The sequence below is a fragment of the Miniopterus schreibersii genome, assembly GCF_964146895.1.
Source record: "Miniopterus schreibersii genome assembly, chromosome: 12".
Classification (NCBI taxonomy): Eukaryota; Metazoa; Chordata; class Mammalia; order Chiroptera; family Miniopteridae; genus Miniopterus; species Miniopterus schreibersii.
In genome coordinates this window covers 37,578,264-37,590,557 of record NC_138112.1, presented here as the reverse complement: position 1 = coordinate 37,590,557, position 12,294 = coordinate 37,578,264, and the positions used below count along the sequence as shown (strand labels likewise).

At 40.8% G+C, this 12,294-nt stretch overlaps 1 protein-coding gene across 1 annotated transcript; it reads right to left on the bottom strand.

The window, feature by feature from the left end:
* Positions 1-5,487: 5,487 nt before the first annotated feature.
* On the bottom strand, positions 5,488-6,441 carry LOC308565131 (olfactory receptor 52M1; the record flags this gene model as incomplete). The annotated part of the gene is made up of 1 exon (XM_081153941.1): positions 5,488-6,441. The coding sequence occupies one exon, from the start codon at positions 6,439-6,441 to the stop codon at positions 5,488-5,490; it is 954 nt and encodes a 317-aa protein (XP_081010067.1).
* Between the last annotated feature and the right edge of the window lie 5,853 nt (positions 6,442-12,294).

Here is a 12,294-nt window from a genome sequence, read left to right as displayed (position 1 = left end):
CCTTGCTGAACGAGCTTCAATGATCCCACTCAACTGTCACAACCCTTAAAAGTGGCTGCCATTATTTCATCTTCATTTTATAAGTGAAACTGAGGGGCAAAGAAGGTCACAAAGCTAGTAATCCAGAGTCAGGATTCGAATTCTAGCAATCATAATTCATTTCTTTGTTGTAGAACCCTTCACACTGATAATATACTTAACCTCTCAAAGTCTACTTCACTGTCCAGTTCAGTTCTTCAGTTCTGCCCAGGGCCTGTTATGGGCTTCACTGTTTCAATATTTCTCTCTGTTATAAAGTTCTATTTGAATAAAGAGGGGAAATAGAGTATAAGAGAATCAAGGAAGATAAGCTTTTCAAACTGAGAGAAGTGCATGGACCTCAGCACAAGGATATGAAAAGACAAAATATTCTTCAAACAGACAAAAAAACAGAGAAGGGTACTTGAAAGAGAATGAAAATGAATGAAGCCAGAAAATAAATAAGATGCATGGTCCATGTTTTAAAGATCATGACTTCTGCCTGGGCACCATCATGGTGCAATAGTAAAGCAAAGAGAAAGAAGCCAACAGGCATAAGATATAGAACTTATTTTTTTAATGACAAAGGATAGAGAGATATACAGAAATATAAAAAATCAGGAGATGATGCTATATGCTCCCAATGCCCCAAGTCCTCAGCAGATGTGAATGGTGAGAGGTTTTTTTTCCTTTGAGGAGATGGAGAGTGCTTCATGCCTACCTCAACCTGACCCATCACATTCCTAAAAATGAATGTGGGTGGTTGAAGTTCAACTTACTAGGCTTATCATCTGTTAGAAGATCCCATCTTCAAATCTGTGAAAGAACTAGTCCCCAAAACTGCTATGCTTAAATGCTTAAACTCTTTGCCAAGCCAGTGTTACTCAGTGGTTGAGCATCGACCTATGAACCAAAAAGTCAGGGTTCGATTCCTGGTCAGGGTACATGCCCAGGATGTGGACTAGACCCCCAGTAGAGGGCATGCAGGAGGCAGCCAATCGATGACTCTCATCATTAATGTTTCTCTCTCTCTCTCCCTCTCCCTTCCTCTCTCTGAAATCAATAAAAATATTTTTTTAAATGTTTAAACTATTTAGCTTGTGGGTCCTGTTGCCTATAGGATAATTCAGAGAACAAGCCAGAATGTAAACCTAAATAAACAACAATGTGGAATATTGATGGGAAAAGTGGGCAATCGAATGCAGAAGGCAAAGGGGGTGCTGCCTGAGTAGCCCCAGCATGAGATAAGGCAGCTAAATTGTGACAGTACCAATGAGACAGATGGACCACCTCCCCCTGAGATTCAACCTGGCTCCTGCTAAGGCATTAATGGCAAGAGTGGATCCTCATGAACAGGGTGTGGCCTTAAACTCACCACACCCAGTACCAAGGGAGAAAGGTTTCAAAAGGAAGAAGAAGCATTCCAAAAGGGTAAAGACTCAGGATAACAGAACAATGGCACAGAAAAGGTATTCTACACAGGAGCAAAAGCTTTCAATATCTGTGATTCTCCCATCCTTTGGAATATAATAAGAAAGATTAAATCTACAACTCACTAGACCAAAGCTTTATTTGGACATGCCACCTAGGCATAAGGGCCAATGTCTGGCTAATGTGTGTAGGTGTGTTTGCATGTGCAAACAAGTGAACATGCAGGGAGGTGTTGATGCACATCCAGCTTCAATCACACAGCCCTTCTCCCTTGGGCTACTTTTCATTAGGACCCTAGAATTCTTGCAAGGGAAGAATTTCATTTTGTGCCATGAGGAACCAGCCTAATGAAAACAGTCTATAAGATTTCAGTTGCTGCCTGGACAGGCCTGGGTCAGTGGTTGAGCATCAACCTAGGATCCAGGAGATTGCCGTTCGATTCCCTGTCAGGGTGCATGCCAGGGTTGAGGGCTCAATCCCTAGTCGGGGGTGTGCAGGAGGCAGCCAATCAATGATTCTCTCTCATCATTGATGCTTCTATCTCTCTCTCTCCCTCTCCCTTCCTCTCTCTGAAATCAATAAAGACATATTTTTTTAAAAAAGATTTCAGTTGCTTTTTCACAAAACGTGTCTATTACAGAAAACAGCCGAATTTTCCATACAGCAGAGTAATTCTTAGAGTTAGATCAGTTCACCAAGTCTCTTGAGGTCAGGATTTAGATAGACACATCAATTGTATTATATTGTATCGTCACATTAAATTTTACTTATGTCTTTAGTCTTAATATTAATGATATTTTAAAATTATGACTTCTATTACATCTGTTTCATGATTTCTTAACCAAGAAATATGATAATAAGCACAGGATAATAAGTCATTTGCTGATGGACGTTTAGGTTGTTTCCACAACTTGACTATTATGAATAATGCTGCAATGAACATAGGGGTGCAGATAGTGCTTCAAAATCCTGATTTCAATTCAGAATAAAACTTAAATTTAAGTGGGGCAATAATGGGAGAGTCCATTCTCCAATCAGGAAAGTTTGAGAGTTTATTTCCTTCACTCACCCCCAAGTGCCCTCAGAAGACTAATCAGTTATGAATGTTTCCTAGTAGTAGACTGTCTGGCACCACCACACAGATCCCCATTCACTCGGCACGGAGAGTGTTGGCCAGTGAGGACTCAGCTCATTCCTCCCCAGAAACTACCTTCAGCCAAAGGATGCTGCCTCATCCTAAATTGTACATCCTCCTAACACAATGACTGCATCCGATGCCTTGCTGATCCTGGGTAGAAAGGCCTGTTGCCTTGTCCAATTCAGGACAAGTGTACAGGATCAGCTCAGCTGCAGAGTTCCTCATAGGATAAATCAGCTGAGGATTCTGATGAAACTATCTTGTAATTCACCTTCTCCCTCGGCACAGTTCTTAATACCTGTCCTTCTTTCACACCTATTTGGATGTACTCCTGGGCATATTCCACTCTAAACTATCTGCGGAGAAGGTCTCAAAGTCTGTTTCTGGGACTTAAGTCAGTTGATAGCAGGAAATGCCTAAAAAGTAGATTCAACTGTGAATAGAAGCTGACAGGCTGGAAATGAGGACCCGAAGATGGTTGTCTAAGCTGTCCCTGGCATAATTCAAGTAGGAAATTCTTTATCAGGCTATGACATATATTTCCTTTTTCTTCTTTTTCTATATTAAAAAAGGTATTTTTTAGGGGTAGGACAAGTTAACTAGAAGTTAACTAATATTGGTTGTGTGTCTTTACCAACTCAGGTTGGTTCTAGATCTGATTGTAGAATTTAGGGTTTAAGCAGGATGGTGTGTTAGAATGCCCCCAGTGATTCCACCTTCTGGCATGCCTGCCCTGTGTAATTACTTCCCCTGAAGTGTAGGAAGGACCTAATGACTTATTTCTAACAAATAGAATGTGACAAAAACATTCAGAAGGTGATGGAAACGCTGTGATTTCCATCTTTCTCCCCCTCTCATTTTTAGCACCAATTCTCCCTCACCCCAGTCCTTGGCAACCACTATTCCATTCTCTGCATCTATGAGTTTGACTATTTTAGATACCTCATGTAAGTGGAATCATGCAGTATTTGTCCTTCTGTGACTATCTTATTTCATTTAGGGTAATGCCTCTAGGTATATCCATGTTGTCACAAATGAGAGCCAGTGAGCTTGTACTTGGCACTAACTCTAACCTTGGCACTAACTCTAAACATTTTCCCCAGGTTCCCAACTATGGAAGGCATGGGCAAACTAAGACTTTGTTTATGATTTGCTTCTCTATTCATAAAGAGAAGAACATTTGACTCACCCAAACTCAGACATAAGGTTCAGGAAAGCTAAACATCATGATAGAGAGATGAGATGGAAGTTAGAAGTATTAGAAGAAATGTGAATATAACTGGAACACCAAATGATCAGACATTCTAGATATCCCAGTAGTGGGGCAAGTAATTGGACTAGCCAAAGCAAAACCAGAAGTCACTTTTATGGTTGTTATGCAGTGGTGTTTCCTTTGCACTTGACTACCTCCCTTTATATCATGCCCAGCTACAATTTGTTGTATACCTGAAGCCTAGTGACCTCAGCATCTTCCTGCCTATTTAGTTTGATGTGTTATGGAGTTGGTAATCAGACCAGTATTGAATCCAGCTCTACCCTTTGTTGTCCCTCTGGGAAAGGAACACTGAGAGGTGACCGCTTTGTTGATCTGTGCACTCCCATTTCTGGGAATAGGGGTACAGCTAATGTCTGCTGTGTTGGAAATATTAAATGTGCAACCATTCAGACCTTGGGGAAAAGGCCTTTCAGTTCTTTCACAGCTAAGGGAAATGAGAATCAGAGGAAGACTAGAAGCTTTAGAGGTGTTTTTTTAAAAAAGGCTTAATTTTTTATTTTCACCTCTTATAAACTGAGTGACCTTGGACAATTATTTTATCACTTCTAGGAACACCAATTTCATCTGAAATTTTGGGAGAGTAATTCCTGCCATTTTAGTGTGGTTGTAAGAATAACATTGGTAATTTTCAATCCATAGCAGCTAAGTAGTTAAGTGTTTAAAGTATATTATCCATTTTCTACCTGGAGGGTAAAGCCAATGTTTCTGTAAATGCTAGAACTCATAACTTTATCTTATTTTGTGATCCATTCAAAAAAGCACATTATGATCAGGAATCCTACAGATAGGGTTACAGAGAGTTTCTGTGGGAAGGGGAAGGTTTTTCTTTCCATGGAGCCCTCACAAGCTTCAGGACACTTGATGGGAGCAGGCTTGCAGAGGAAATACAAGGGCAGTGTTGAGATGTTGTCATTCTGTCTCATTTCCTTCATTGAGTTGATATTTTTTCCAGGCCACATTCTTTCATGAGTGGTATTCCCCATACCAGCCAGGCATACAGGTCAGTCTTCTTCTAGAACACTCCATGCTTTATTTGTACAAGCAGTTTTAGCAGCATCTCGATTGTTAAAAGCTTAAATCAGAAAATGCTTTTCTTGTAGCTAAGGCCACTTTAATAAAATGACCTCAGACTTTCAGGGCTTCTATTGAAGCATACACAGAACACAGAGTAGAAAGTATTACATAACATCACAATATATTATAAACGCCAATAAAAACATTGGCTCTAAGCAGATTAAATTTTGTATGCAGTTTATAAAGCGAGAGTATTCTGTCCTATTTCCTCCTGTGTAAAATGTGAACAATACTACCTACCTCGGAAGAGGTCAGGACATTTGTAAGAACTGCATGACATATAATTACTGAGTAAACATTAATTGCTATTTGTTACTGATACTGTCATTGTTTTACCTTCCACAGCTCAAATATCCTAGTCATTAAACAAACACCTTTTACTCTTAGAATTTAGAGTTGTACGTTCTTTTTTAGCATGCCTTTGGAATTACTAAAGCTGGAGACCACTGGGTTTAACACCTCAGGCTTCTTGAAGTTCCCGTTTGGGAGGCTGCCCACCATATTTAAACACATTCTTCATGCGCTCATTTGAGAGAGAAGAAAGGGGTAGTCATCTGGTCTTAATTCCTACCTTCAGGACTTGGAGAAGCCTCTCCCGGATCTGCTTGGTACGAACAGCATAGACAATGGGATTTAGGACTGGAGGAATGAGAAGGTAGAAGTTGGCCAACAGAGTATGGATCGGAGGAGGCACCTGGTGACCAAATCGGTGAATGAGGGAGGAAACGGCAATGGGAACATAAAAGATCAGAATTGCACAGATGTGAGAACCACATGTTCCCAGGGTTTTAAGCTTGGCTTCAGGGGTAGCCAGTCCCATCACAGCCCTGAAAATCATCACATAGGAGGCAGCAATGGCCATTGAGTCCAGGATCAACACCAGAAAGCCAATGCTCAGCCCATAGACATTATTGACCCTGCTGTCACCACACGTCAAGGTGACCACAGCCATGTGCTCACAGTAGGAGTGCAAGATGACACGGGCTTTATATAAGGGCAGCCGCAAGCGGATCATAAGAGGCAGAGGTCCAATGTAGAGAATACCCCGGAGGAGGGCAGCCAGCCCCAAACGTCCCACTACAGTATGAGTGAGCACTGTGGTATGATGCAGTGGGTCACAGATAGCTACATAGCGGTCAAAAGCCATGGCAAGAAAAATGCCTGACTCAACTGTGGCAAAGCAGTGGATGAGAAACATTTGGGCCAAGCAGGCATCCAGGCCAATGTCACCAGCACCAAACCAGAATATTCCCAGCAGTTTGGGCATGGTGGAAGTGGAGAGAACCAGGTCAATGACAGCCAACATGCACAGGAAGAAGTACATGGGCTGGTGCAGGCTGCGCTCCACCTTCACCACAACAAGGATGGTGATGTTCCCCACCACAGCCACCAGGTACATGGAGCCAAAGGGGATGGAGAGCCAAATGTGCAGGGACTCCAGCCCTGGGATGCCAGTGAGCAGGAAGGAGCTGGGTACTGAGCAGACATTGTGAAAAGGGAGCATAGCTATTCATAAATGAACCTTCTCACTTGTGCCCCAAAATGCAGTACAACTTTTTTCTAGAAATAAAAGACAAGAGTATTTTATTCTTAGGTCCTATAATAAAGAATAGGATCATTGATAAGATGCTATAAGCATGTTTCTCAAAAGAAATTACAAAATGTCACAGTGTAAATATTATGTTATTGTTGTTATGATACCCATGAATTTACCTAGCACAAGCCAAAATACATATTTGAAGGTAACGTCTGAGTATCTTTTTGTAATATGGCTCTCAAGGAGTAATGTTCTTGAAGCAATGAATGAAACAACCCAAGGCAGGCAGGTACCTATTTAGTCATTTAACTCTTCAGAAGAACTATGAGGCATCTATCAGGACCATATTTGAAGGTTTCAAAGTAAGGACTCCTGGAAAGAAGAGACACATTGATGTTGAGAAACACAAATAGTAGTTAATGTTTATTCAGGACTTATTATGCCATGTAATTCTTACAAAGTTTATTTTCAGGGTCTAAGAGATACCAGAATATGTTTCTTATGTATAGTACAGGAATGTAAAGGGAGGGAAGAAGCCTTGTCTTCCATGTTTTGAGCCTAGTTGTGTTGAATATAGCAGAGTAGTCAATAGTCTGGGCTTTAGAATTTTCCAGATCTGATTTCAGATCCTGGCAACAGGAGCTTAGGTAAGTTGCTTTATCTCATTAGGTAAATACAACTGACTTCATTTCACAACAAACCTAAACTTGCTATGACCTAGAGAAATCGTGAGAATTAAATGAGATTCTCATTTAATCTGACACAATAGCACCAAGCATCAGATCTTTTTAGAATAATGTGTTAAACCACAAATACATTCAATAAACTTCAAAGAACTCTGGAATGTCTATCTCTGAAAGGAGCCATGATGAATGATGCTGGGAGGATGACAACCTATATAAGTATTACGGTGACTTTATCCCACAGAATTCCTCTCCATAAGCTGTGTTTATTCCAGCTCAAGGGTTTCATAGATCACTATAAATGGAAATAGAGTGTTGGCAGTAGCAATAAAATGGACTACTACTCAGCCATAAGAAAAGATGAAATACTGCCATTTGCTACATGAATGGACCTTGAAAATATCATGCTAAACAAAATAAGGCAAACAGAAAAAGTCAAGAACCATATGATTTCACTCATATATGGGAAGGAAAACTGAAAGCAACAAATGGACAAACAAGAAAAAGAAACAAAACCTCATAAACAGACAACAGCACAGTGGTTACCACAGGGAAGGGGGTTGGGGGAATGTAAAGGGTAAAGTGACAGAAGATGACTTGACTTTAGGTGGTGGGCACACAATGCAATATACAGATCATGGATCATAGAAATGTACACTTGAAATCTATACAATTTTATAAATCAATGTCACCCAAATAAATTTAATTTAAAAATATGGAAAAAATTTTTAAAAAGGAAAGAAAGAAAAAGACTGAGCTATTGGGGTCCGGGAAGGAAAGGAGTACACGGGAGCCAGCCTGTGATTGAAGTGACCAGGTGAGGTGGGGTGAGGGGCCTCCCTCTTGATTTCCTTACCCTACATGCTGGTTATTCTCCATTTGTCCCTCCAGATTCCTGCCCTATGTCACCAGAAGCTGATGTTTATGGGCTCCATCACCCAAATTCCCTTATCCTCTGGCTTCTAGGTCAGCTCAGTCAATGTGAGGCGCCAGTAGGAGAAAGAAGATGAGACCAGAGATCAGGAATTTATTCCCCAGTTCCCTTCCTGCCAGACACATTTGACAATGCTGTGGTTTTCTACCAAAGACCACAGCTCCTGAAAAGACAGTTCCAGTGTTTTGACAACTACATCTCCCCTTACCTGAACAGGCCTGAATTAGGTAATGGTACTGACAGCTGTTATTTCTGGTGTTTCACTATCCCTTGTCAGTTTCCATAACCCTGCCCAGGCCTCTGCAGACATCTCTCCAATTGCCCCCCTTGACCATGCACTTGTTCTCTGATGGATATATCAGACAAGATCCCAATAGCGTACAATCTTCAGCCAGGATTGTCTCTTAAAAAGCTGTCTGCTGCTTTAGCAGAACAAATAGCCTGAAAGTTGACAACTTCACAACCAGTTCTAAAAGCAAAAGAGCTATAATTTCATGGTGGCAGAGCTAAGTGATTCTTACTCTGATTTTTATATTTACAATAAAAAGAGACTGGTCTACTTCACCCTTACCTGCAATTAACTGGCTTTTATAACTTGATGTTATACTAAGCAAAGGTGTAATCATGTGGAGAATGTTGTTTTACTCCAGGAAAACAAGAGTCCTTGAAATGGAAAAATCAGCAGAACTTGCCAAGTGAATTTGCCTTCTTTTCCCATGCTTGCCCCCTTATAGAAGTTACTCTCCTTCTGTTAGTGAGGAAGCTGTCTTAGCAGTCTTCCTTTCTGATGCCATGTGCATCCCATCATTACTGAATCACATCCTGGGGCAGTGGTTCCCTTCTAGTTTGGACATTGAAAGTCATATTGTAGAAGGATCTCACATCCCAAATTAAATATGAGGCTAAATGCATACTTAATGAATTATGGGCATGTGACTTCTCTTGAAAGCAAGTAGGCCTCAGGCCTCTACTACATCCCAGATGTTATTAGATCCAAATCAAATATCCTCAGTCTTCTGAGCTGGCTTCAAGACCTAGAGAATGTGGATTTTATTTTTATCCCTATCTCTCACTTTCCTTTCCCATACTTGACAATACATAGGGCTGTCTTCTTAATAGATATTCTTTCATTTCTTCCTCTGCCCATCCATCTCCTGGACACATCAGAAAACTGAAATAGGCACTGACAGCTGGAGAGGTGCTGCTAGAGGGGGTAGGCTGAGCACTGGTAACCACCCAATCTTCCCTATGATCCTAACTCCTTAACTTATGCCTCCCTAGTCAGAAGCAGCCCTCACACCTTAAACACAACAGAAGGACGCCACTGCACCTCTTGTTCAGGAATACTGTGAGGGTGTAAAGAATCAAGGAAGGACAACCTCCCACCTGAGCTCTACCCAGACACACTTGCCAACATCAACCACAGCTTTTACCATTCCTCATCCTGCCCGCTACCTTCCAACAAGGCTGAATTTGGTCCATTTCCTAACTGCATCATGTTCGTTTGCCTCTGAGAATTACTCATGTCCTTTCTTAATGTTGAAATACTCTCATCTGCTTCACCTGCCCAATCCTTATGTATGCACCTTGCTGCAAACTAGATGTCACCATTGAAAAGCCTGCTCCAACCCTTACTCTGTGCTCGGTGCCTGTCTTCGTACTGCACAGGTAAAGCTCTGAATTGCCTGCTTACATGTGTGTTTCCCCAAGCAGAATGTAAGTTCCTCAGAACAGAAAGCATGCTTATCTTGTTCTCTAGTGTAACCCCTGTGCTAGCACAGTGCCTACCTATGTAGAATGTGAACAAAATATTGCGCTTATGAAAAGCACCTGGAGATGGTTTTAGAGGGACTTGTACTGGTATCAGTGGATTAGAGGCCTTTTAGGCCTCCTTGTGTATGGCTCTGTGGACTCCACCCTTTTTATTTTATTTTTTTTTTAAATATAACTTTATTGATTTCAGAGAGAGGAAAGGAGAGGGAGAGAGAGAGATAGGAACATCAATGATGAGAGTCATTGATCGAGCCCGTAACCCTGGCATGTGCCCTGACCGGGAATCGAACCCCAATCACCGGGATCCTAGGTCGACGCTCAACCACTGAGCCACGCCCGGCCAGGCTCCACCCCTTTTAAGTCCCCTTCCAAGAGAATTCCTTCCCTCTGAGTCTTATCTTAGAGACTTATACAGGAGCACAACCTAAAATGGGATACCTAAGTGTTCCCAGTCTATTCATCCTTATAGACTGGGAACTCTCTCTTCCTGATGACCCCTGTCTCTTTTCTAAATTCCCCTTTGCAAAATGCTCTTACCTGGCCTGGGTAGTATCAGAGAGCAAGAGCCTGAGGCTCTGCAAATGCCTCTGAGAACTGGCACTTATAAGCATTCTCTTCAGGGCTTGAGAGAATTCCACCTGGACTCATAACCTTCTCACTTCCCTCAGTGGAGAAGAAAATAGCAGGTTTTGTCCCAGAAGGATGGGCACAGAACCTAAATTTAGGCACAGCGATCCCTACCATGTCAGGGTTGGTCCAGAGAGGTCTAAGGAAAAAGGCAGACCTTCTAATTGAGTCTTGATCCCTTGGGTCCAAGTCCTGTTCTTGCTTGTTGCTCCCTGGAGTCTGAAGCTATTCTAGGGACACCAAGTAGAAATCAGAAAGGCCTTTCAAAAGAAGGAATGAAGAATATCCTTGGAGGTTCCACATAAAATTAAAAATAGAATTACCTTGTGACCCAGCAACTGTACTTCTGGTTATGTATCTAAAGGAAATGTCACAGCATAAATAGACCTTGAGGACTTTATGCTAAGTGAAGTAAGTCAGAGAAAAACAAATACTACATGATCTCACTTATATGTGAAATCAAAAATTTGAAGTCATAGAAACAGAAAAATGGTGGTTGCCAGGGCCTGGGGGTTGAAGGAAATGAGATGTCTATCAAAGGATACAAACTTCCAGTTATAAGATAAATAAGTTCTTGGAATCTAATGTACAGAATGGTGACTATACTTAACAAAACTCTATCACATATTTGAAAATTGCTGAGAGTAGATCTTAAAAGTTCTCACCCTTGCCATGGCCAGTTGCTCAGTGGTTAGAGCATCAGCCTGAAGAGTTCCCAGTTTCAATTCTAGTCAAGAGCACCTATCTCGGCTGCAGGCTTGATCTCTGCCCCAGTAGGGGCTAATGCAGGAGATAACCAATCAATGTGTCTTTCTCACATCAATGTTTCTCTCTCTCTCTCCCTTCCACTCTCTCTGAAAAGCATTGGAAAAAAATATCCTCAGGTGAGGATTAAAAAAAGTTCTCACCCCCCAAAAATGATAATTATGTGAGGTGATAAATGTGTTAACTAACCTTATGGTGATCATCATTTGACAATACATGTGTGTATTAAATTGTGTATTAAATCATCACATAGTATACTTTAAACTTACATAATGTTATATGTCAATTGTATCTCAATAAACCTGGGGGGGTAGCTTTAAAATCAGACTTAACTCCTCTATCTTACACCTAAATCTCTATATCCTTCCAATTTTGCCTAAGACTTTCACTATTCCTTGAATTGGAGTCTGCACGAGGGAGAGAGTAATAATCTCCTAGAATTACTTGGGAATCTTAAACTGTGTTAAAACATCTTTTCCAGAAATTGTTAGAAAATGAAATCTAGAGCTGGGTGGAAAGAGCAGTCACAAGAAGCATTTTGTTAACATTTAGAGAGTGAACAATCAGTTTTGCCCTCTCAGAACGGAACCTAGGTAGTCAAGAAAATTATAGGAAAGACAGATGAGGACCAATAAGCCCAGCGAGGACGCTGAGATAATATTTCAAGGCCTGGCAATAAAGCTACAGAAGAGAGAAAACATTGTGTGAATAATTAGGACATCTCACTGAAGATTCTCGTAAATCGAGATGGAGTATTACAAATTACTAACAGTGATTATAAAAGTACCTCCTTGTACAGAGCCTTTTTATAGAAAACATTAAATCTTTGCCATATTTTATGAAATCATTCTCTCTAAGACTATCAAAAGCATATGGTAGGAAAAAAGGGAAAAGAAATTGTTCAAAATAAATACATTGGATAGGAATTGTTCAAATATTGACACATTCAAACTCTGTAGAAATCAAAGAAATGAAAACAATATTTTGGTTTTTGATTTGCTCATCTATATAGTGAATATTTTATTAATAACTACAGGG